Below are 25,135 nucleotides of genomic sequence, written 5' to 3' on the forward strand. Positions count from 1 at the left end.
TCCTTGTTACAGCACGTTATACTGGTTCTGACCTTCAAGCTTGTTAATACAATATATCATATAAAGGAAAGATATTGATGTGAATGCAGGTAATCTTGATAAGAAATGCACATGGACGTTTGTTTGATAGTGACAATTGAAAAGCATTTATGCACAGATTTGTTTCTTTCTTGTTAGACTTTGAGGCAGGAAGGCTTTGTTAATGATTCCCAATTTTTTTGCAGCACAGTCTTTGTGAATTTCAATTTTCCGGAACATATTTCCTTCCCCACAGAAATATCAAAATAAATAAAATAAAGGATACTCAATCATATCAACAAGATACATGAGTTATAGACAATAACATCCAAGACAAGAAATGTGAAAAGCAAAAAGGTTGGCATGTTTTTCTTTAATTTCTGTCACTGAGTCGAGTTGGTACTGAACAGAATAAGATGGTCATAATAATATTATGGTACTGTACCCTTGCAGGACGTCAATAGGGTCAAGGTTGCAATGATTAATGCCATCATTTTTCACACTATGTTTTAGAACGGGTGTTAGTCACACAAAACCTGTGTACAGAAAATGAATTGCATGCTTACACTTGGTTGAACCCAGGTCATCCGATTATTAGCCATTCACTACGAAGGAGTTCACAAAGGCTGAAACGCAACGCGCACACACACACACACACAAACCAATTGGTTTTAAACTTAGTGAAGTTTTGGAAATTGTCTTGGACATTATTGGCTGACCAGTGGACTAGTTGAGAAAGATTCAGAAACTTAGTCTAAACAAAAGACAACTTCACCAAAACGAGTCAAACTTTTAAGCAGAAGCAGAAGCTCTCATGCAGGCCGCCTCCTTGGTTCAGGACTCCGCAGACTCTTGCTACCAAGTTGTCTTCCTCTCGGACGCCCCTTCAGGCCCTAGAGAACGACAAACTCCCACAGCTGGCCAAAGCATTACAGCTGGTCAGACAAACCAGAAGAGTTGTCCTCCAGTGGATACCAGCACACTGTGGGATACCAGGAAATGAAAGGGCAGATGAGCTGGCGAAAGAAGGAGCAGTGGAAGACCAACCTGAAAACAGTGTCAGCTTTAGTGAGCAGAAGACAATCATTAAGGCATTGATGAGGCCAAGGACAAACAGAGATGACTACCACACAATGTCCAGAGAGCAGCAAGTCAACCTCATCAGGGTGCGTACTGGCCACAACAGGCTCAATGCTCACATAAACCGAAAGTTCAAGCTGGCGCCATCACCAACCTGTGCCTGCAGTCAAGAAGACCAAACAGCGGAACACATCTTACAGCGATGTCCCTTACTAGATGAGGAGCGAAAAGAAGTGTGGTCGTCACCAACTCCCTTGCAGACCACTATACGGCAGTCGACAGGAGTTGGAGAAAACGACAACATTTATCACCAGTGCTGGACTGATCGTGTAACCTCTGCGAACGCCAAGAAGAAGAAGACCAAAACGAGTTGTCTGCTCTCTGAACAGAAAACCAGCCAACATCTCTTCGATACAGACAAGGGAAGGTCTAGGTGGAACAATTCAAAAGCACCTTCTGGTAGTGAGACGGGTTATTCAGAATATTCTTGAGTCTAGAAAATGTAGTAGTAATGTGAATACCACCACCAAGTGCTCACTCTTCATATTATTGACAATTTCCATCACACATTCATTCCACCCACAAACAAAAATGTACAATGCCTTCGGGTTGCATAAGAACACTACAAGCAGCCATTTGTTCCATGAAGCTCATCCTTCTTCTTCTTCTTGTCGTTCGCTGTTAGATCGTCAGTCCGGACTGCAGGGTGAAACGTGCTGTCCTCTCCAAGTCCCTTTTGGGGCCGTATAGCTTCTTTTGTAGCGCTGTCTCCTCTGGCCAGGTGGTGTCCCTCAGAGCACTGTGTATGGACAAGCCTGCAGGATGTGCTCTGCTGTCTGATTCTTGCCACACGGACATAGGGGGGAGGGAAGTAGCTTCAGCTTTGTGGGCCATATATGATGGTTTTAGTCTGTTATGTCCAGTAGTCTGATCTGAGTAGGACGACTTGTTCTTCACGTTGGGGCAGGTGGTAGGAAGCTCATCCAACATGCTAAATTATACTTTTTATGGACTAACAAATTGAACAGAACTTAAAATATTTGTGCATGAACAAACACACCCAATGCCTCTGGGAACCAAATACAGCATATTTTGTGCGTACAATTTTAAAACAACTAACGATCAACAAAACATGACATATTTGCCTATTCACAGCAGTGTAGCCATCAAATGTCATCACAAAACTGTTACCCCTCAGTTTTTTAACAAAGATATCTCTACTCTCTCCTCATGTTACAACACACGGACCAATAAACAACAACAAACTTAGGGAAATCAAAATATGACTGAAAATCAGTAAAAACTGATCACCAACACAAGGGTTTCATGCATACAAGCAAAGTGCTTTCTTTCTTTATTTGGTGTTTAACGTCGTTTTCAACCACGAAGGTTATATCGCGACGGGGGAAGGGGGGAGATGGGATAGAGCCACTTGTCAATTGTTCTTTCTTTCTTTATTTGGTGTTTAACGTCGTTTTCAACCACGAAGGTTATATCGCGACGGGGGAAGGGGGGAGATGGGATAGAGCCACTTGTCAATTGTTCTTTCTTTCTTTATTTGGTGTTAACGTCGTTTTCAACCACGAAGGTTATATCGCGACGGGGAAAAGGGGGAGAGGGGATAGAGCCACTTGTCAATTGTTCTTTCTTTCTGTATTTGGTGTTTAACGTCGTTTTCAACCACGAAGGTTATATCGCGACGGGGAAAAGGGGGAGATGGGATAGAGCCACTTGTTAATTGTTTCTTGTTCACAAAAGCACTAATCAAAAATTTGCTCCAGGGGCTTGCAACGTAGTACAATATATTACCTTACTGGGAGAATGCAAGTTTCCAGTACAAAGGACTTAACATTTCTTACATACTGCTTGACTAAAATCTTTACAAAAATTGACTATATTCTATACAAGAAACACTTAAAAAGAGAAACAGAATCCGTTAGTCGCCTCTTACGACATGCTGGGGAGCATCGGGTAAATTCTTCCCCCTAACCCGCGGGGGGTAAGCAAAGTGCTAGCCATTTGTATATATCTGCACAGTCACATACACACCATATTATCACAGACACAGGGATAACATACATGTATACATCAATCTGCAAGTCACTCACAGGAATCGACTGCACAAACACACATACACTTTGGTAGTTCTCAGATCTTGAGGCCTATGCTATTTTGTGTGTGTCATACAGTGGGCTTTCTGTCAAGGGAGGTAAGAAATCTTTTGAGTCTGTTGGGCAAGGGGAGCTCAGGGACAGTGATCAGCAGTTTTCCTTTGAGCTTGGCACGTATGATGCGACGACAGACTAGCTGCAGGGAGTCGACGGTGCACGACATCTCGTGAACCTGAACCTGGAGACAGAGAGAAATGACACAGAGATGAAGTACAGTAACATCAATTAGTAGATCACACATGTATGTATCGATTGAACACTGGATTTCCCTTCATTGAGCCATGTGACGACAGAGGCCGACAAAACTTCATATTAGGGCAGCTGCAGACACAGGCACAGGGATAACATACACAGGGATAACATACACAGGGATAACACAGGGGTAGCCGAGACTACTAAAAAGTGCATGTTTGTGATCGATCAATCATAAAAACTTAAAGGAATTCTGACCTGATTCAATCGATACATAAATGTTATTTGTATTATTGACCAAAATATGACATTTATATTTGTTCTGCTTTCCTGAGCATTTTACTCTCAAGGTCATCTTTGCTATAGTGCGTATTTTGCATGCCACAGTTTCTTTTTCTGCTAGGTAGGCAGCATGTTGCCCTCTTTGAGGGTATACATATACTATAGGTCAAGTAAAATCAAACTGACTTTATCATCTCAAGCATGATACATTACAGTGGTGGTGCATAGAACAGACAATACACCACAACATAATGAACATTTCAATACATGTATTCACTCATAACATTATTATTGACTAAATACCTCACAGCATGCAAACACTCTCACCATTCAGATGTAAAAGATTCATACATTAAAATCACATTCAGGTATATGTGTAATTTTAAGTCCCTAGAATTTCACTGGAAAATCGTGATCTGACTCAACTCCAATAAAACCCTGAATCAACAGAGATTGAAAGGAAAAAAAGCTGAAGACTAAAAGTGTATGTGGGGGGGGGGGCTTCTACTATGAAAGTGTGAAAAACACACACACATACACAAACAAAATACACCGGTCACCCCCACAAAAATAAAAATGTGTAAAATGTCAGGAGAATAACCTGTAGGCACGCTGTTCCATCATCATCTTTCCCATCATCATCATCTTCTGGGTGCAGGTCCATCACAATTTTGTGTATCATATGAAGGCATGGCCGCGTTAACACAGGTGACAGGATTTGCAGCAACGCTGACAAAGTCTGCGAACCAAACACAAGTTGAGTTTAAAAAAAAAAGAGAATCACTAAAAATGTTGCTGTAAACCCCAAATCAGCATAATTATATGACAAAAGCACATGGTTGCCAAATAAGATAAAATGGAAAATTACATCCTTCCCTCAAACCATCAAAAGCTTGTCTTACCACAAGGCACCTAACATCTTAGTGCAGGTATTATCAAGAACAGTTTTACACCACTCAGGAAAGTCACCATGCTTGCGGCGTTAACTTTTCATTTTCTTCTTTCATGTTTGCGGGCTACAATTCTTGTGTGCACTCCAACTTGAGCAAGTAGACTACATGATTGTCTTTTACCCTGCTATTTAGGTAGCCATTCAGATTAAACTTTATTTTTTCAAGGTGGCGCTTGCTTGGTGTTTGTGTGACCCACGTAAACACTGTCATGGATCACACAGTTTGCAGTGTGCATATTTAGTGACCTTTACGCATACACATGCAAAGGAAGTTCAGGCACTAGCCGTTCTGCATGTATTTTGACCTACGATGTAGGAAAACTAAGACTCCATACTGCAGCCATCTGACGCTACCAGGATTTGAACCCTGAATCTTCCATTGGGAAAGCAGAAGTAGTATTGCTGAGCTAAAAGCATTAATCTCATCCCTCTGTGAAACCCTCTGTGCAATGATCCCATACCCTCCACATAACAAACACACACACCTTAGAACTAGAAGTGTTGGCGACATAGCGGACCCAGTACTGGTGATCTTTACAGTTGTGGAAAAGATTCGAACCCGCACAGACCAGCGTTTCTATCAGCTGCAGGCTGACTTGAGGGAACAGGCGATAGGAGATGGACAGCACCTTGTCAAGCTCGTAGCACAACGCCATGCGACCTGCCAACAAAAACAACACACTAGTTCTGATAAAGTACATTCAAATGAGATAGGTCAATGGCTAAACAAATCAAGACATCTTCTCATCTGAACCCACAACCCTGTGTTCTCTTTAAAAGTAAAATCTCTGACATCAAAAGTGAACAAAAATGGAGAAAATGTTGCATTGGGAATGGATGAATTCTGGAAATAACTCTGTCGGGTTTCTATCGTGGAAGAGTTGCTTTTCCTTGGAAACATCAAGGCAAGCTACACGTGACATTGTTAGCCGATCACTGACGAGCGGGGTGTCTCCATTTGTGGACACTCGTTCAGTGCACAGAGGAATGCCATCACATTGGCAATGCTGAGTGTTATATTGAGCGGACAGTGCAGAAAGCACAAATTGGAGCTAATTCTCACTGGGACAACAGTCGTTTGCATGTTTTCACTGGCACAGATCATAGACCATGTGCGAAGACAAGCTGCTCGCCAGTGATTAATTTGCCCTCGATGTCATGCGTAGCTTACCTCAGTATGTATAACCAAGAAAAAGCAACCCATACAATTACAAAAAGTTATTTTTAAACATTGTCTGTTACGGCTCACACATTTTTTATGTCACTTCTCATGTACATCTCGCATGGAAACGGCAAAGAGTTTCGAGAATGAAGTGTATCTCTGCGACTTAGTCACATATCAGTAGTGGATAATCACTTGCAAGGTCACCCCTAGGTTGAGCATGATTGTGTTGGTATTGAATAGAATAACAACTTTATCTTTAGCTGAAGAGAACAGGAGGTCACTATGAATGTCTTCTTTATGAACCACTATGGTTAAGCAAATCAACAGAGAACAGATAACAAAACAGCTTTGCTGACTAATCAGCAATTTCATATAAGTATTTTCCTTTTCCAGTTTCTTTCTCTTTTGTGTGCGTGTGTTTGCACCTTGATGTTTCTCTTTCTTCCATAATCTTAGTATGATTCTCGAAAACATCATCCATTAAACTCAATTTTAATATTTTGTTTAGACCACATTGTGACACACAGCGACACACACATTCGCACGCACACAATCCTTGATGTCTGTGTGCACGAACCTTCATAATCAAAGACAGTTGCAGAGAGACCTGCATGCAGCAGAAGAAGAGCTATCTGGTTGCGTAGTTCTGTGTCTAGATTCACAGTGCGACAGATGCAATGCAGACCTGAAACACAGGAAAAGGTATACGTCCACTATGATCAGTTGCCACTAAAGTAAGAATTCAAATATCAATTAAGAAAAAAACACTTCTGTTTTACCTGTTTGTCTGTTAACAACTCAAAAAGTAGAACAGATAGACAAACATTCACACATGTACGCACACACACACACTCACACACCACGGTTTCTTCTGTACTTTTTTCTTTTGCCCAAAACACTATGGGTTCGGGCGGGGATGTAGCTCAGTCGGTAGCGCGCTGGATTTGTATCCAGTTGGTCGCTATCAGCGTGGGTTCGATCCCCACGTTCGGCGAGAGATTTATTTCTCAGAGTCAACTTTGTGTGCAGACTCTCCTCGGTGTCCGAACACCCCCGTGTGTACACGTAAGCACAAGACCAAGTGCGCACGAAAAAGATCCTGTAATCCATGTCAGAGTTCGGTGGGTTATAGAAACACGAAAATACCCAGCATGCTTCCTCCAAAAGCGGCGTATGGCTGCCTAAATGGCGGGGTAAAAACGGTCATACACGTAAAAGCCGTGGGAGTTTCTGCCCATGAACGAACAAACAAACTGTGGGTTCTTCTTCCGTTTAGCAACCACGGTCATAAATGACCATTATTGTTGCATAGTAATATTGTTGCATGGGTTAATAGTTACTTTTCCTTGATCTCGATTTTTTCATAAACACACTTCCTGCCTGAACACAAATCAAACCGCTGGAATTTCAGCACAGCCACATGTACTAATCCATATCGCAATCAATTATTTCATGAAACTTGACAGACCTGTGGATCCTTGTTCGTCTTTGAGGTGAACGTTGGCATCATGTTGCAGAAGCAAGGTGACCGTGTCTAAAGGGTCGTTCTTGTTGTGGCTGCATGCTTCCATCAATGCTGTACAGCCTGAAACATCAACAAACAGAAGCTGTGACTGTGAACACTTTTAGTTCTGATGGAAAGATAGAGTGTGTTTGAGTGTGTAAATGTGTGTATGTGGCTGTAAATGTGTGTGCTTTATGCATTATGCGTGCTTCATATTACCTATTTGTGTTTTAGATATAAAAAGAGAGACTGAAGGTGATAATAACTAGAATAAAATAAACATGAAACTCTGCTGTCAAAGAATTATTGTTCCTTGTGCGTGAGTTGTGTTTCACTTTCAGTGCGCGGAAGGATGAGTTGGGTGGAAACTGTTTCCAAAGGTTTATTTTTTTAACTATGCAGCCTTTGGACTGAATTCTCATAAAATGAATAGGATATGAATAGGTTGTTTACAACAGTCCAAGTTGCCCTGGCAACCCCCTCTCGATAATGACTACCTGCCCATTACAACCACCAAAAAGGATCTTTGACAAATTAGTTTTTTTCACTACATAACTCACCTTTCCCTAGCAACCACATATCAATAACATCCACTTTTGGTCAATCCATTACATGGTGGTTATAGACTTTGATTGTACATATCTCAAGCAGAACAATGGCAGGAATGTCAGCAGTTATGAGAAAATTTTGTTTACTCCTAATTTTTGTTTTAACACACTTTCAGTTATCAGATTTTTTATTTATTTGCGGTCATCAGAACAATTTTGTACGTGCAGTTATCAGAACAATTTGTTACTCATAATAAAAACACACCTGCAGTTGATATCAGAATAATGTTTTACTTGTAATAAAAACACACCTGCAGTTACCAGAGCAACTTATTTTTACTACAAATAAAAACACACCTGCATTATCTTGTGCATTGATGCTGCAGCCTTTGTCGAGCAGCACGCGTACCATGCGGTGTGAGTTGGCAGCGGCAACATGCAGAGGTAAACGGCCGAAACGATCGTGAACCTCCTGGTCTGCTCCCATGTACACCAACATCTCCACAATTTGTTCAGCTGCAGAGCCCCCAAGACTAATATCTGTAGATGTTTTAACTGATTATCACAGGTGAATTTCATGTGAAAGATGCATGTCTCTTGAATGTTGGCACAAAATATATTTGTCAGTGAATTATCAAACATTATAAGATGTTTGGTGGCTTGTTGACAGACCAGCTTTTTTGTTGGTCCAAGGAGACCATATCGTCTTTTGTTTCATCTTTATCGACCAAGGCCAAAGGCCGCGGTTTATAAATATGAGACAAAAGGCGATATGCTCCCCGAGGACCAACAACAAAATGCTGGTCTGACGACAAGCCACCAAACATCGTTTTTGTCATCATTTTGGTTGTGCAACAAAATGCACAATAACCCACAGGGAGACGAATTTTTAGAATCCAACTCCGGGCCACAAAGCATCGTCACAGTAGCTCGAGATAACACGTCAACCTTGTATGCGACGTCAAACGTAGCTTGTTTACGCTTTTCTTCCAGTCTGAAAATGTACAGAGCTGCGATCATACGTGTGAGTTCAGTAAGTGTTGAGCATATTTCTTTTCTTTTTAAGTGTTTATGACTTTTCGTTGTGGATTTTGCGATTACAGAGATAAGTTGCAAATTGACCATGAGTCGCCGCGGTAATTATCAACATTGATTGGGTCTTTGAGAGTGAATGCTTACAATCGTTGTCCTCGGAAACACAAATCCAAAGCCGCGATGGTTTCACACATCAAACAATCAGCCTGATTGGCTTTTACTTTGACAATCCACGTTTCACCTGAAAGCTCAAACCCATTCACCACCTCGATTTATTGCATGGGGAACATGAGATTTATTTCCCAGGTGTTTGTGAATGAAAACTCGTGAAAATTATGACAATGTCATTTAGTTGGATGAGAGGCATATAAGTGTGTGTGCGTGTGTATGTGTGAGTGCGTGTGTGTGTGCATGTGTGTGTTTGCTGACCTGTTGGTGATGAAGTAAAAAAAAAAAAAAATGTTTGTGTTGACTTTTAACACTTTGATAGACAAGAAGAGGCTACAAATTCTGAATCTGCACATCTATGTTACTTATTAATCAAGATATGGAAACATTAAAGCAACAATTTACCATTCAAGCGGTCATCCACTGTGGCCGAACACGCCATGTGAATTGGACGGTCTCCTGAAGCAGCGCGGAAATTTGGATCAACTCCCTGGTTCAGCAAGTGGTCCACTTTCTCCACCTCATGTTTTCCGATGGCCGTCATCAGTGCCTGCTGTTTGGAGTTCAGGCCTCTGCTCTTTATTTTCATTTCTTGCAACCCCTCCTGGTCAAAAAGAGAGGGAGATTCATCCATGTGTAACTACCATTTAAGAGTGCATTCATAAACATTTTAAAGTGGGCAGAATATTATTATTATTAAAATTATTAGAAAAATACATAAAAATGTAAGCATACAGGCACTCCCTTTGACTCAAAAAATGCGACACTTTGACTGAACGAACCATGGGTTAGGGTTACCTAGGATTAGGGTAAGGGTTAGGATAAGGGTTAGGGTTAGGTTGTTCACGACCTGATTAATCTCCCCATGTTAGCGCATGCGCATTGACACCAATGAGAAGGATTGTTCAGGCAGAGTTTTCAGTTCGTGACACCGGAGTGACATCAGGTCTGGACATCGTAACTGTTAAGGACGTCAGCAACGGCAGAGTTCGAACTTCTCATGAATCTGACTATTCTGATTTACAATTCATTCCTTGAAAATACATTATTTAAACCAAAGCTAAATCTTAATAGCAATGTGGATGAAAAGAAAGTTGAAGGACAACAAGCAACAACGTAACCTAAACGTAAACATAATGAGCAACTTTACTGTGTGACTGTTTACAGTACTTGGAACATATAACATTGCACCATCACTGTATTGCATGACGACTGCAGCAATTGTGGAAGAAAGTAAGGGAGAAAAGATAATCAAAATATTCGGCCTGATGTCACTGCAATCTGCTTATCCCAAAGAAGGGTGTCATTTTGCCTCTATTTACAAATACACAGATATTGTTACCTTGATCTCTTGTTGGAGCTCCCGAAGAGAAGCCATCTTGGAGAGGGGAGGCAACAACTTGTAAGTACAGAGTGTTCTCCCTTATCTTACTTTCGCTTTTCACATGTCTCTCTTTCTTTATAGTCAGTGTGTGTGTGTGTGTGTGTGTTTAGACACTTATTCTCTCTAGACTGGGAGTGGTTATCCCGGCCACTGAGAATGCTGGTGCCAGGCTGGTACATGATTGAGAATGGTGGCGGCAGAGATGGTGATGATGCCAGAGTGAGAGCCAAGAGTGAGAGCCTGTTAGACCGCATCTTGAACACGCGGCCAGTACCGTGTACTGGCCGCGTGTTCAAGATGGTTAGACCGGTGCAAGAGTGCGCATGGAGCCTAAGTGGTAATTGGTGCTATTTTTGAATATATTTGAGTGTGCGTGTTTTCCTCAGTGTTTGTTTGTGTGCGTGTCTTTCTGATATATTTGAGTGTGCGCAGTGGCGGATTTACTACGTGGGGCTAAGGGGGCCCGGGCCACCCCTTCAGTCATGGAAAAGGAAAGAAAAAACAAGTCGCGTAAGGCAAAATTACAACATTTAGTCAAGCTGTCGAACTAACAGAATGAAACTGAACTCACTGCATTTTTACAGCAAGAGCGTATACTCGCAGCATCGTCAGTCCACCGCTCGATGCACAGGCAGTGAAATTGACAAGAAGAGCGGGGTAGTAGTTGCGCTGAGAAGGATAGCACGCTTTTCTTTATCTCTATTCTTTTTAACTTTCTGAGCGTGTTTTTAATCCAAACATATCACATCTATATGTTTTTGGAATCAGGAACCCACAAGGAATAAGATGAAATTGTTTTTAAATCGATTTCGGAAATTTTATTTTAATAATAATTTTTATATTTTAATTTTCAGATCTTGTTTTTAATCCAAATATAACAAATTTATATGTTTTTGGAATCAGAAAATGATGAAGAATAAGATAAACGTAAATTTGGATCGTTTAAAAAAATTTTTTTTTTTTTTACAATTTTCAGATTTGTAATGACCAAAGTCATTAATTAATTTTTAAGCCACCAAGCTGAAATGCAATACCGAAGTCCGGCCTTCGTCGAAGATTGCTGGGCCAAAATTTCAATCAATTTGATTGAAAAATGAGGGTGTGACAGTGCCGCCTCAACTTTTACAAAAAGCCGGATATGACGTCATCAAAGGTATTTATCGAAAAAAGAAAAAAAAGTCCGGGGATATCATTCCCAGGAACTCTCATGTCAAATTTCATAAAGATCGGTCCAGTAGTTTGGTCTGAATCGCTCTACACACACACACAGACAGACAGACACACACACACACACACACACACACACACACACACACACACATACACCACAACCCTCGTCTCGATTCCCCCCTCTACGTTAAAACATTTAGTCAAAACTTGACTAAATGTAAAAAGGAGAGAGAGAGATGATTAATTTCTGAGCTCAGGTGGCCCTAGATTGCAGCCTTTTGCTTCCTTCACACAAAAAAGTTTTTCTTCTGTAATGCGATGGAAGTGTGCGCGAAGTTGTGTCGCGGTGAAACCGGTTGATTAGTAACGCTGAAGAGGGGTCTATGTCGACCAAAAGAGGGGGATTCCCTGTAGGTGAAGTTCCTGTAGCGTTTCGCTGATCTTGCTGAAACAGTCACGAACGTGATGCTTAGGGACAGCTGTAGAACTCGGCACGGTAATCCATATCATAGTAAAGACAAACTCAAAGCATAGAACGGTTAAATGAGACATGCATGTTCAGATCAAAGACTAAGTAATAAAAGCAGAAACAAAATATAGTGCGAAAATCTGTATTAAAATCATTTTTTGTGTCGCGATACAAAATAACAAACAGAACGAAACGAACGAGCAAAGCCGAGGACAGACCAAAAACTGAATATTCATTACTGCCGATTACAACCAACCAATGAAATCTAAGGAAATTGTCACGAGGCCGTCAAGCAGCAGAAGTGGAATATATTGGTCGGTTTCTGCAGTACGTTTTTGCAATTTTCTTAATAATTTTTCAATACTTCATATATATGTATCTTTGATAAGTGTTAGTTTTCATATTTGTGGTGGTATTCATCCTTTTTTGGCTGATTTTATGGCATAACGAATGATTCATAGACGAAGGTACATGAGCGCGCTGGAAGGTGTGCGCCACTTTTGGTAACTTTGGCAGACGGCCGGTCCACAGAGAACACAAGATATGAAACGCAGAGCAGTAATAGAAGACCGTTTTAGAAGTGTTGGTTTTGCTATTTCCTTTTCAACAAATTACGTTTGTTCAGCTACATGACGACGGCACAATATCAGTGAAGGTAGGTTTTGAGTTACATGTTTTGATTAAAGCGTGTGGGTTTTTTTCGTTTTTATTTCTTCTAAGAATGTTTACAAGTTTTTCTCTCACCCATATCACTTAAATCGAAATGAAAGCGCATTATGTTTTCTTCGCAGTTTTATTGGCAACATTCTTGTTATATGCAATTAATAACTGTCTTCTTGGTGTCATGTTTCAGAATTCAGACCGAGTTGCTACAGATGCTGTAACAAGTTTTCATTCTAGAGTCGGCGAAAACAAGCGGCTCGGCCGATAATTGGGTAAGCATTTGAAATTATATTAACCACATTTACAGCATTGACAAATACCTGAAGACCAAAAGAACGGGGGGTGTGTGTGTGTGTGTGTGTGTGTGTGTGTGTGTGGACAGTAAATAAAGTATCAATAGCAAGACGCTTAAACTTGCTCTGTCTCCTTTATATTTTTAATTCACGACATTTCTAGTGGTTTTCGTGTTTTACTTTAAAAACAAGAGATTCCACGGAAATCTTCCTTTGTGCATTGTGAATGTATTGCTGGGGAAAAAGCGAGGACTGAATTTTTTTTGCATCTTTTGCTGCAATCATGTTTTACAACATATTTTTATGGCTTGTTACAGGCACCAGTTTTAGTGTCAATCGATTAACCGATGACACGCGTTCGTAAAGGATCACTTTATGCCTCAAAAGACAGTCCTGTGTTTCAAGGAAGAATCAGTTGTGTGCCAAGAACCATCAGTGACTGAATCAGCCGGTGTGCGTGTAACAACATAATAATCATGGATTGTTTTTGAGAGAAGTGGACACATTTGACAAAATGACAGTTCTCTCTCTTCTTCACTGACACTGGCAAAAGGAGCTCTTCACAAGGACACAAAATCCAATAGATTATCATTCCCCTGTATTCTGACTATTACACATACCAAGGAATACCTTATATGCTTGTCAAGATCACCGGAGGTTGTAAAACAGACGCAAGTTTTTGCTTTTAAAAAAGAAACCGTAATTTACAGGGTACCTACGCCAAAATATGTATGTTACTGGACTACCAGCAGCAGCTCAAGGTCTTTTGTGCACCCTCCTGACCAAAAACAGAGTCACTTCTTTGAAAATTAGCGGCAATGGACTAATTTAAAACTTCTGTTTTTACCATTCGACTTACAGCATGCCACAGTGACGCCGCCATGACACAAAGTACACCGGGACAGTGGAAAAGAAAGTCGCCTTCACAACTTCGCGGCGACCAACAACGCCTGAACCAAAGACTGAGGAAGGTAGGAGAGTATGATCATGATGTGTTTTCTTACGACTTTCAACAGCCAGATGCTGATATCAGAAAAACTTTCAATTGTGTTGACACTAACAAACGCACTCGCCAAACAGACAAACACACTGTCGCTACCCCCTGCCAACAAACACGTGAAACTCGCCGTGAAGACAGTGACATGAATGCAGCTCAACAAAGGCCGAGGGTTGTGACACGCAGTGTTACGGCTAGCAACCATGCAGCACGTGGCAATGAGACGCAAGACGATCAAATGTCACCCGAGCAGAGATGAACACTCTTACTCCCGAGCAAACGGATACAATTCTGTCTATGATTTTAGGGACCCAAGAGCGACTAGAAAACGTCGGCATGACCATGGACAGACAACATCAAGACATGCAACGAACGGAAAGAAGTATGAAGAAATGTTCCGAAAAACTTGGCACAGACAGAAAACAAACATTTGACACGAGCCTTTGCAAAAAGTAACGTGTAGACCTGCAAGACCGCACGCGACTGTGGGACTTTTCCTGGTGTGCTCAGGCTTGTTGACATTTCACGCGATCTGGACTGAAACCATGTCGCGAAGTACCCACCTTGAGAGTTTAATATCGATGATCTTTGTAAATTTGTATCGAAATTTCTTCCTCATCCTCCCCTTCGCAATGAACTGTACAAAGTGTAAGCGAATAAAACTTCAGACTCAGACTCAGACCTGAGTATATTTTGCTGTCAACGTTGTGTTTGTGCTACCTCTCACTCTTCTGTGGACCAGAGAAAGGTATCTGTGTAGAACTTGGTGCACTAGTGATGAAGAGACGGACAGTAGGATGTGAATATTCAATCAGCACGATTTCTTCACTGTGAAAAACTGACATTGAACATTCCGAGCGGATTTGTCAGCTTCAACCCAGAAGACGTGAAGAGTGAAATTTCGGACACAGACTAACCCGAAATGTATCGAAAAAAGGATTCAAGGACCATTATCTTGGAACAAAACGCTGGAAGTTGAGTACCAGCAAGCAAGGCTCATCGACTGAAGGTCACAGAAGACGCGTCATCAACTGGTCAGAGAGGTAGACAGCGCAAGAGAAGAGGAAAGGTAAGGAATTTGTTTAGACATGACACTGTAAGGCAATCTGAGCTGTGGTAACATTTCTTTGGCAAACGAATTATGAAAGAAACTGAGAGGTAGGGGACGCTGGAGGTTTTCATAGCGACATTCTTTGACACATTTAACAAGCAGAGAATTTTGACTCTGATACCGTTAAACTTACCCTTTTGGGTGTTAATCACGTACATGAATCAAACTTACCCTTCAATTGCCTTGCGTTTCGAAATATAAGCTGCTTGTTGCAGAAAAAACTTGTACAGTGAAAAATAATTTGTATTTCTGTTTGGGGTCATACATTTCGAAATACTTCACTGGAAAAGTGCCAGAACTCAAACGATCAGAAAAAGAAAAAAAATAATCTCGGTTTCCAGATGCTTCTTGTGATTTTAATCAAAACCTCTGCGTTTCTGATATGAGGTCTAACGAATGACGTATCACAACGTGCGCGGTCGTCCTTGGCGGTCAAGAAAGCCGCGGGCGCCGCCGCGATCATTACGCAGACGACACTTCTAGACCGCCAATATTTTTTGTGCGCATCACGTGCTCCACATAAATCGGCCGGAAACGAAGCAATTGGGAAACCTGGATAGGGTCTTACTACAGAGCTCTGCTTGCTCGATGGTGTCGTGTCACAAATATTGTTTTGTCTTTGTGATTGTATCTGTCTGTTGGCCCCTCCGCGCAATCAGAATCTGCCTTTGCATACACTTTCTCTCTCTGTCTCTCTGCCTCTCAGTCTCTCTGCCTCTGTCTCTCTGCCTCTGTCTCTCTCTCTGTCTCTCTGTCTCTCTGTCTCTCTCCCTCTCTCTCTCTCTCTCTCTCTCTCTCTCTCTCTCTCTCTCTCTCTGTCTCTCTCTCTCTCTCTCTCTCTTTTGCCGTCTTTCATCTTCCGGTTCTTTTCTTTCCGTTTGTATTTGTCATCTTCACGCTCCTCCGATTCTCTCTTATTTTCTGTAGGATGTAAAAAAAAGAAATGAAAGGATAACGAATAGCATAGCATACCTGAACACCATCACGAAGACACATGCACTCTAACATGAAAGTTAACGTTGTCTCCAGAATGTGGCTTTGTACATTTGGAAAACCAAACATATATCCATTAGGATGTGGCATTGTACATTTTGATTATAAAAGATGGCAATAAAATGGTATGTATTATTGTGTTGAGTTGCACTGTTTTTCGTAAATTAGTCTATTTGTTTCTCTGGGGTTTTGACTTCCTCGTCTGTCCTTGATATAGGTCTGTACTCGATTCTTTGCCTCAGCTGTCACTTTGTTTATTCGTTTTGAGACAGAGACAAAAGGTTACTGAAATTTACTCATGCAAAAAATACTCAAGACAAAAACGGATGCTAAAACTGACTTGAAGTCTTATTCGATATATCTTCTGCAAACACAGGACACACCGTTAAGCTCACAGGTGGTTAAGCTCATAACAAAATGCACGAATAGCTTGTTCAACGGAAGTTGTGTCATGTGTGATATACGCTCTTGATGGACATTGCACTGGAGGAAGGTTTCCCCTCAGCACAAAATACACATCGTTACACTTCTCGTGCTTTTTAATTACATTTGACAATCAATTTTGAATAAGTGTTGGAAATATAAACAAGAAAATAGATTTACAACAATTCAAAACTATGTAATGGTGATGTTATTTGAGACAGGGACATGACATTGCCACCTTTTGTCACTGTTTCTTTTGTTGCTTGTCGTTTCGTCTTGTTTTGTATTGTCGCACGTGTGAGCCTGTTTCGCCCTGTCTTGTTCTGTGTAACGAAATTCAAATTCCACGTCCCCAACTGAATACCTTTTTACATCAGCAGTAAGCCTTGTAATATGAAGGCACAATCCCGATCGAGTCACATGTATGAAAGTGACATGTACCCAATGAACTCGAGACACGTGAAATTGACATTAACGAATGAACTTGGGACATTTACAGCTGGTTCTGCCTCACAGGTCTCCATCGGGAAATTCCGTTCGTGAAGCAGGGTTTATCGAATTTACTGAATTTAAGAGTCGATTAAACGTTCACTTTTGAAATTTTCTTTTGTTATTGCTTAGTGACAATCACTGACATTGACAATCTCAATTTAATTGCAAAAGTTTGTTTGAACTCGGGACAAAGTGAATTTGAATATTACACTGGACTTGTCCTATTTTGTCTTGTATTGTCTTGATTTGTTCTGTCTTGTTCCGTCTGGTTTGTCTTGTTTTGTCCTGTTTCATCTGGTGGTAATCTTCAGCTTCAGCTTTGTAAACTCAGAGAAAGTTGACTTTTGCTATTAACGGTGTGGGTTGTTTTGTTTTTGTAATCAAAGCCTCCTAATTTGTTCAATTTACTCTTAAAATCATACGAAGATATTGTAATTGACAGAAATCCATTTATTCACATGCGAGTAGGAAATAATATATTTTCCTGGACATTTTCAATTCCAAAATTACAGGTAAAACTCGGTCGTCAAAAATGGCGACCGAAAGCATGTTTTTGTATAAATGACCAAATTGGACACACTTTTGGAGCTATGTAAATTCTATCGCTCGATATTAACGAAGAAACTGATAAAAGCGAGTTGCATCTGATGCTTTTATGATGCGACCTGTGAGTTTACAACGCAGAAGTTCAAGATCACTGGTCTTGTCTTGTCTTCCCAAAAACTGTTCCTTTGTCTAGCTGCCTTTTCTTTTTCTTTTATCTTTTAACTATATGTTCCCGCCCCGTGTTATGTTCTGTCTCGCTGTCAGGCCACGAGTCGTCTCGTCCCGTCCTGTGCTGGCCCGTGCTGTAATGTCTCGTTACGTCATGTGTGTGTTTTGTGTGCGTGCCTAATGTGCACGGCGACGCATCAATGAGAGAGAACCAGCAACGAACTACTATCTCCAAGTAAGTGACATTTCGCAACATTCAACAGACAAACAAACAATAAGCAACCGACCAACCCAACAACCAAACACCAAACAATCAAACCGAGAGAGCTATTTAGTGATTGGTCGCGATCGGTTTGACAGGATTAAAATGGATTAGGCCATTTTCAAAGATTGTTCGAATCGCTCGAAAAACCTTTGAACGTGCTTTTACGATTACATGCTAACATCTTGAAGTTTGTGGTAAGAAGACAATTTTTTGATCACGTATTTGACGTGTACATTGACATCTGGAAGCTTGCGGTAAGAAGACGATTGTCCTGTCACGTATTTGACGTGTAAACTGATATCTTGAAGCTTGCTGTAAGAAGACGATGGTCATGTCACGTATTTAACGTGTACACTGACCTCTTGAAGCTTGCGGTAAGAAGACGATGGTCCGGTCACGTGTTTGACGTGTATGGACACGAGTCGCGCATATGACTGATGTCCGCGGACAGAGATGTCCTCTCGCGTTGTTGTGGTTGGAGTAAATGCGTTACAAATCTTTCGGCAGTGCATTCACGTGCTGAACAATCGCAGAAAGACTTTTTCAGTGTTGTGATGCACTGCCATTATATTGTTTAAACATTTATTTTTTGTTCTCTGCTTCTGGTTTGTGTGTGATATCCCTCTGTCATTGTCCGAGAAATGTGCTTAGCTGCTTTTGACAAAGGCAATTTTATCCGCGTGGTTGTGACTTCGTTCACAACGTTAGAAATTAAAAGCTACACATCTTGTACAAAAATAAACATACAAACAAACAACAAAAATATAACTTAGCTCACAACGTTAAGAAATCTAAGAAAATTGCCTCGTGTATATTTTGCAATATATTGACAAGGACATGTGTCCCGAGTTTCGTCGCTGATGTTTCGTTTCCTAATGCCGAATTCGTAGCCGAGATTTGTCGCCGATATTTCATTTTCAAATGCCGAGTTTCGTTGCTTTTTTTTCGTTTGCAGATACCGAGTTTCGTCGCTGATTTTCTTTTCAAAATCCCGAGTTTCGTCACTAATTTCTCGTTTTCAAATGCCGAGTTTCGTCGCCGATTTTTCGTTTCCAAATGCAACGGGTTTTGTCGCTGAATATTCGTTTTGGAATGCCGAGTTTCGTCGCTGATTTGCGTTTGCCGAGTGCCGAATTTTGTTGCTGATTTTTCGTTTCCAAAAGTCGAGTTTCGTCGACAATTTTCGTTTCCTAATGCTGATTTTCGTAGATAATTTTTTTTTTTACCAAATGCCGAGTTTCGTCGCTGATTTTCGTTTCCAGAAGTTGAGTTTCGTTGACAATTTTCGTTTCCATATGCCGAGCTTTGTCGCAGATTTTTTTCGTTTTGTAGTGCTGAGTTTCGTCGCTGATTTTCGTTATTGAATGCCCAGTTTTGTCGCTGATTTTTCGTGTCCAAAAGCCGAGTTTCGTTGCTACTTTTCGTTTCCCAATGCTGATTTTCGTTGCTGATTTTCGTTTCCAAAAGTCGAGTTTCGTCGACAATTTTCGTTTCCAAATGCCAAGATTGGTCGCTGGTTTTTCGTTTCCAAAAGCCGAGTTATGTTGCTGATTTTTGTTTCCAAATGCCAAATTTCGTCTCTGATTTTCGTATTCAAATCCCGAGTTTAGTCGCCGATTTTTTGTATCAGAATGCCGAGTTTCGCCAGGGATTTTTCGCTTCCAAAAGTTAAGGTTCGTCGCCGATTTTCGTTTCCAAAAGTCGAGTTCCGTCGCTGAATTTTGTTTCCAAAATCCCGAGTTTCGTCGCTGATTTTTCGTTTTCAAATGCCAACTTTCGTCGCTGATTTTTCGTTTTCGTATGCCGAAATTTGTCGCTGATTTTCGTATCCAAATCCCGAGTTTTGTCGCTGAATTTTCGTTTCCAAATAACGAGTTTCGTCGCTGATTTTTCGTTTCCAAATGCCGAGTTTTTTCGTTGATTTTTCGTTTTCAAATAACGAGTTTCGTTGCTGATTTTTCTTTTCGTAGCCACTGTTGAGTTTTCGCTTCGTAATCAGTGCCGAGTTTCGTTGTCAATTTGTTGTTTCGAAGCGTGAAGCTTCGATGTTAAAATTTGATTCAAAGCGCGGTGTTTCGTCGTTTAAATTGCGACTGTTATTCGTCGTTTAAATTTCGACTGGAATGCCGAATTTCTTTGCTGATTTTTCGTTTTGCAGTCATGTCGAGTTTCGTTGTTAATTTTTTGTTTCGAAGTCAGTGCCGAATGTCGACTCTTGATTTCATTTCCAAACGTGGAGTTTAGGTGTTGGATTTTCGATTCGAAGCGCCGAGTTTCGTCCCGGCATTTGTTTAATTTTCAGTGTCCGCATTAATTGTTTTTGAAAGGAAGACCTGTGCTGAAGCTATACATATCCTGGGATGAAATTGTTATAAGTAAATGTGGCAACCAGGTTATGTTTTGAACCGGAAAGCTCGACTGAAACGAGCTGGTCATCAGTCATTTGCTATTTACTTTTGCATCATGCAAATGATGTATTAAAGTGGCCAGGATAAGAATCGATTTGATTGTTTTAGATACGAGGCGTTGCGTAGACTTTTCCTCGAATATATTTTGTTTATCACCTTAAACCAACTTCTCATGGTTTTTTGGTTTGTTGTTGTTGTTTTTATTCGTTTTTTAAATTTGAAAAAATACCGTGTCAGACGAAAAATTTGAAAACAGATCTGTGATAATATTTTTTATGTCTCTCTCTCTCTCTCTCTCTCTCTCTCTCTCTCTCTCTCTCTCTCTCTCTCTCTCTCTCTCTCTCTCTCTCTCTCTCTCTCTCTCTCTCTCTCTCTCTCTCTCTCTCTCTCTCTCTCTCTCTCCACACCCTCTCTCTCTCTCTCCACACCCTCTCTCTCTCTCTCTCTCTCTCTCTCTCTCTCTCTCTCTCTCTCTCTCTCTCTCTCTCTCTCTCTCTCTCTCTCTCTCGTCTTTGTCTGTATGCATGTGTAAGTATGTGCACGTAAGTATAATGTCATTACTGATTTATCATGTTTTGCTCACCTAGCATGTAGAGTCAACTATTTATGAGTGAGTTCACTATATTTAATCGATTAAATGTATAAATAAAAACCGTTTTTATTACTGTTGAGCTTGATAGATTGTGTCTTGTGTACGTTCTTTCTTTTTTAATCACTAAATGAAGTGTCAAGTAATGACATAATTTTGTAGACATTGGTTAAAATGGTGCTTGATTTGTAAAGTTCTTGAATTTGTTTTGCAGCCCCTCGATGAATCAGTTCCAAGATGGGCCTGAGATACACAGGAAATAAGCTCGTTGCGAGCATCTTTTTGCCTTGACGGGCATACTTTACCTCTGTATTTTTAACGATTTGTGTGTGTGTGTGTGTGTGTGTGTGTGTGTGTGTGTGTGTGTGTGTGTGTGTGTGTGTGTGTGTGTGTGTGTGTGTGTGTGTGTGTGTGTGTACTAACGTCTCAGATAATGAACGCATATTAGTTTATGCTTGTTTTAAAGAGAGATAGCTGATCGACATGATTTTGGTTTAGTCGAGCAAGAGGGTTAAAGTTACTTGACTGAAAGATGGATAGATTAATTGATTACAAGAATCAAAGTGCAGTTTTTTTTCTGAAACAGGTTTTTAGAGTTGAAAAATAAATTATTATAAATAAGTATTCATTAATGTTTAATGATTAGTGATAAAAGTAACTAATACTAAGTGTGTAAAATTAAGGAGGAAAAGGGTGAGTTGTCAGGTTGTTTTTGCTGATTGTTTGGTTGAACAATGTTTCTTTTTCAGGATCACTATTTCGCCCCTGTTTGCAAATATTTTCCCGTTTCGTTTTGCTCTGTTATTTTTTTAATGTTACTTCACTTGAAAGTGTTTTAGTGCCATACACACACACACACACACACATACACACACAAGCACGCGCACACACACACACACACACACACACACACACACACACACACACACACACACACACCCTGCCGTAAGTTCCCGTGCTGGCGCGTTTCCCCTGCTACTTCTGCTTTCCCCCTGGCGTTGCGTTCCCGTGCTGTTGCGTTCCCTTGCTTGGTGCGTTCTCCCTGCCGTTGCGTTCCCTTGCTGGTGCGTTCCCTTGCTGGTACGTTTTTCTGATGTTGCATTCCTGTGCTGGTGAGTTCCCTTGACGTTGCGTTCCCTTGCTGGTGCGTTGTCCTGACGCTGCGATCCCGTGCTAGTGCGTTCCCCTAACGTTGTGTTCCCTTGCTGGTGCGTTCCCTTGCTGGTGCGTTCCCCTGCTGGTGCGTTCCCTTGCTGGTGCGTTCCCTTGCTGGTGCGTTCCCTTGCTGGTGCGTTCCCCTGCTGGTGCGTTCCCTTGCTGGTGCGTTCCCCTGCTGGTGCGTTCCCTTGCTGGTGCGTTCCCCTGCTGGTGCGTTCCCTTGCTGGTGCGTTCCCTTGCTGGTGCGTTCCCCTGCTGGTGCGTTCCCTTGCTGGTGCGTTCCCCTGCTGGTGCGTTCCCTTGCTGGTGCGTTCCCCTGCTGGTGCGTTCCCTTGCTGGTGCGTTCCCCTGCTGGTGCGTTCCCTTGCTGGTGCGTTCCCTTGCTGGTGCGTTCCCCTGCTGGTGCGTTCCCTTGCTGGTGCGTTCCCTTGCTGGTGCGTTCCCCTGCTGGTGCGTTCCCTTGCTGGTGCGTTCCCTTGCTGGTGCGTTCCCCTGCTGGTGCGTTCCCCTGCTGGTGCGTTCCCTTGCTGGTGCGTTCCCCTGCTGGTGCGTTCCCTTGCTGGTGCGTTCCCTTGCTGGTGCGTTCCCTTGCTGGTGCTTTCCCCTGCTGGTGCGTTCCCTTGCTGGTGCGTTCCCTTGCTGGTGAGTTCCCTTGAAGTTGCGTTCCCTTGCTGGTGCGTTCCCTTGCTGGTGCGTTCCCCTGCTGGTGCGTTCCCTTGCTGGTGTGTTTTCCTGACGTTGCATTCCCGTGCTGTGTTCCCTTGCTCGTGCGTTCCCCCTGCCGTTGCGTTCCTTTGCTGGTGCGTTCCCTTGCTGGTGCGTTCCCCATGCCGTTGCGTTCCCTTGCTGTTGCGTTCCCCTGCTGGTGCGTTCCCCCTACCGTTGCGTTCCCTTGCTGGTGCGTTCCCTTGCTGGTGCGTTCCCCATGCCGTTGCGTTCCCTTGCTGTTGCGTTCCCTTGCTGGTGCGTTCCCCCTACCGTTGCGTTCCCTTGCTGGTGCGTTCCCTTGCCGGTGCGTTTTCCTGACGTTGCGATCCCATGCTAGTGCGATCCCCTGACGTTGTGTTTTCTTGCTGGTGCGTTCCCCCTGACGTTGCGATCCCTTGCTAGTGCGATCCCCTGACGTTGTGTTTTCTTGCTGGTGCGTTCCCCCTGACGTTGCGATCCCATGCTAGTGCGTTCCCCTGACGTTGTGTTTTCTTGCTGGTGCGTTCCCCCTGACGTTGCGATCCCGTGCTAGTGCGATCCCCTAACGTTGCATTCTGTGCTTGTGCGTTTCTCCTATCGTTGCGTTTTCTTGCTGGTGTGTTCCCCCTGCCGTTACGTTCACTTGCTGGTACGTTCCCATGACCCTGTGTTGCCGTGCTGGTGCATTCCCTTGACCGTGTGTTCCCTTGCTGGGGCGTTACCCTGACCCTGTGTTCCCATGCTGGTGCGTTTCCCTGATGTTGCGTTCCCCTGACCTTGTGTTCCCATGCAGGTGCGTTTCCCCGATGTTGCGTTTTCCTGACGTGATGTTCCCGTGCTGTTGCTTTGCCCCTGCCTTTGCGTTTCCCTGCTGGTGCGTCTCCCCTGCTGTTGCGTCTCACCCCAGCCCCACTCCCCACTCCCCACTCGGTCGTTTTATCCTTGGCATTCGATGTCATTAATTTTGTCGTTATATTACCCTAGCCATGCTCTCTTTATTGTGCATTTCCCCTGTCGTGTTCCCTTGTTCGTGCGCCCCCTCCCTCCCTTCCCTGCTGTTGCGTTCAGCTAACGCATTTCTGCTCTGTATTTTTGAGTCACTTGAGAAAAAGTGACTCTATGTAATCGGTCAGTGTTAGTCTGTCCAGCCGGCCGTCCGTAGACACCACCTTAACGTTGGACTTTTCTCGGAAACTATCAAAGCGATCGGGCTCATATTTTGTTTAGTCGTGACCTCCAATGACCTCTACACTTTAACGATGGTTTCGTTGACCTTTGACCTTTTTCAAGGTCACAGGTCAGCGTCAAAGGAAAAATTAGACATTTTATATCTTTGACAAAGTTCATCGGATGTGATTGAAACTTTGTAGGATTATTCTTTACATCAAAGTATTTACATCTGTAGCCTTTTACGAACGTTATCAGAAAAACAAGGGAGATAACTAGCCTTTTCTGTTCGGCAACACACAACTTAACGTTGGGCTTTTCTCGGAAACTATAAAAGTGACCGGGCTCAAATTTTATGTGAACGTGACTCATTGTGTTGTGAATAGCAATTTCTTCCTGTCCATCTGATGCCTCATATAATATTCAGAACTGCGAAAGTGACTCGATCGAGCGTTTGCTCTTCTTGTTCCCTGCGGTATTGTGCCCAGTTGTTGGGATTCCCGCGCTAAATATGTTTAATCCCGCTGCTTTTTGTTGTGGCAGTGGAACCCACTGCATTGTTTTGCTGTTTGTCGTTGTTGCCTCTTATTCTGTTGCTGACTTTGTTTCTACTGTGCCGCCTACTGCATGTCTTGATAAGTTCTATTTCAAGTTTTTGCTTTGTTTATATAAGTCGATTCATTTTGTGTCTTTTTTTCCCCCACCACTCTTCCTATTGTTTCCTGTCCAGCATGATTTCTTTTTGTTACCTTTTACATTTTTAAAAATTTTAGTTTAAATTTTTATATTCATGTATGTACTGTTGCTCCAAGGTGTAACCCATCCCGCAGAAGGGACCGACTGCACGAGAGAGCGATCTGAACGCACTCACACAAATTTAAACTTTATTTATTCTAAATAACACTACATTTTGTTCCTGCGAACCCTTTCTGTTTATTTCCAGATTTTTCGGTCGTCTTCTTGGATTTGTACTGGTGCATTGGAAGTCTTACCAGATCCTCCCCTGTCCGATTCTGTCACTAAGTAAGGTAAGCTGC

General features: G+C 42.1%; 2 protein-coding genes across 3 annotated transcripts; both read right to left on the reverse strand.

The window, feature by feature from the left end:
* Window positions 1–371: 371 nt before the first annotated feature.
* Window positions 372–10,501, reverse strand: LOC138948924 (26S proteasome non-ATPase regulatory subunit 10-like). Of its 2 annotated transcripts, none has more exons than XM_070320579.1 (8): window positions 10,458–10,501; window positions 9,521–9,719; window positions 8,270–8,428; window positions 7,329–7,445; window positions 6,438–6,545; window positions 5,181–5,356; window positions 4,345–4,482; window positions 372–3,447 (listed from the first exon to the last, which is right to left on the reverse strand). In XM_070320579.1, the coding sequence occupies exons 1-8, from the start codon at window positions 10,491–10,493 to the stop codon at window positions 3,280–3,282; spliced, it is 1,101 nt and encodes a 366-aa protein (XP_070176680.1). In that variant the 5' UTR covers window positions 10,494–10,501; the 3' UTR covers window positions 372–3,279. The 2 variants fall into 2 exon arrangements, with proteins under 2 accessions (XP_070176680.1, XP_070176679.1); XM_070320578.1 differs by having other exon boundaries at window positions 8,270–8,452.
* An 11,771-nt stretch (window positions 10,502–22,272) lies between these two features.
* LOC138947970 (filaggrin-like) lies at window positions 22,273–23,720 on the reverse strand. The gene is made up of 2 exons (XM_070319494.1): window positions 23,585–23,720; window positions 22,273–23,396 (listed from the first exon to the last, which is right to left on the reverse strand). Exons 1-2 carry the CDS (start codon window positions 23,718–23,720, stop codon window positions 22,273–22,275), a joined length of 1,260 nt encoding a protein of 419 aa, XP_070175595.1.
* Between the last annotated feature and the right edge of the window lie 1,415 nt (window positions 23,721–25,135).

This window comes from Littorina saxatilis, linkage group LG15 (genome assembly GCF_037325665.1).
Source record: "Littorina saxatilis isolate snail1 linkage group LG15, US_GU_Lsax_2.0, whole genome shotgun sequence".
NCBI lineage: Eukaryota > Metazoa > Mollusca > Gastropoda > Littorinimorpha > Littorinidae > Littorina > Littorina saxatilis.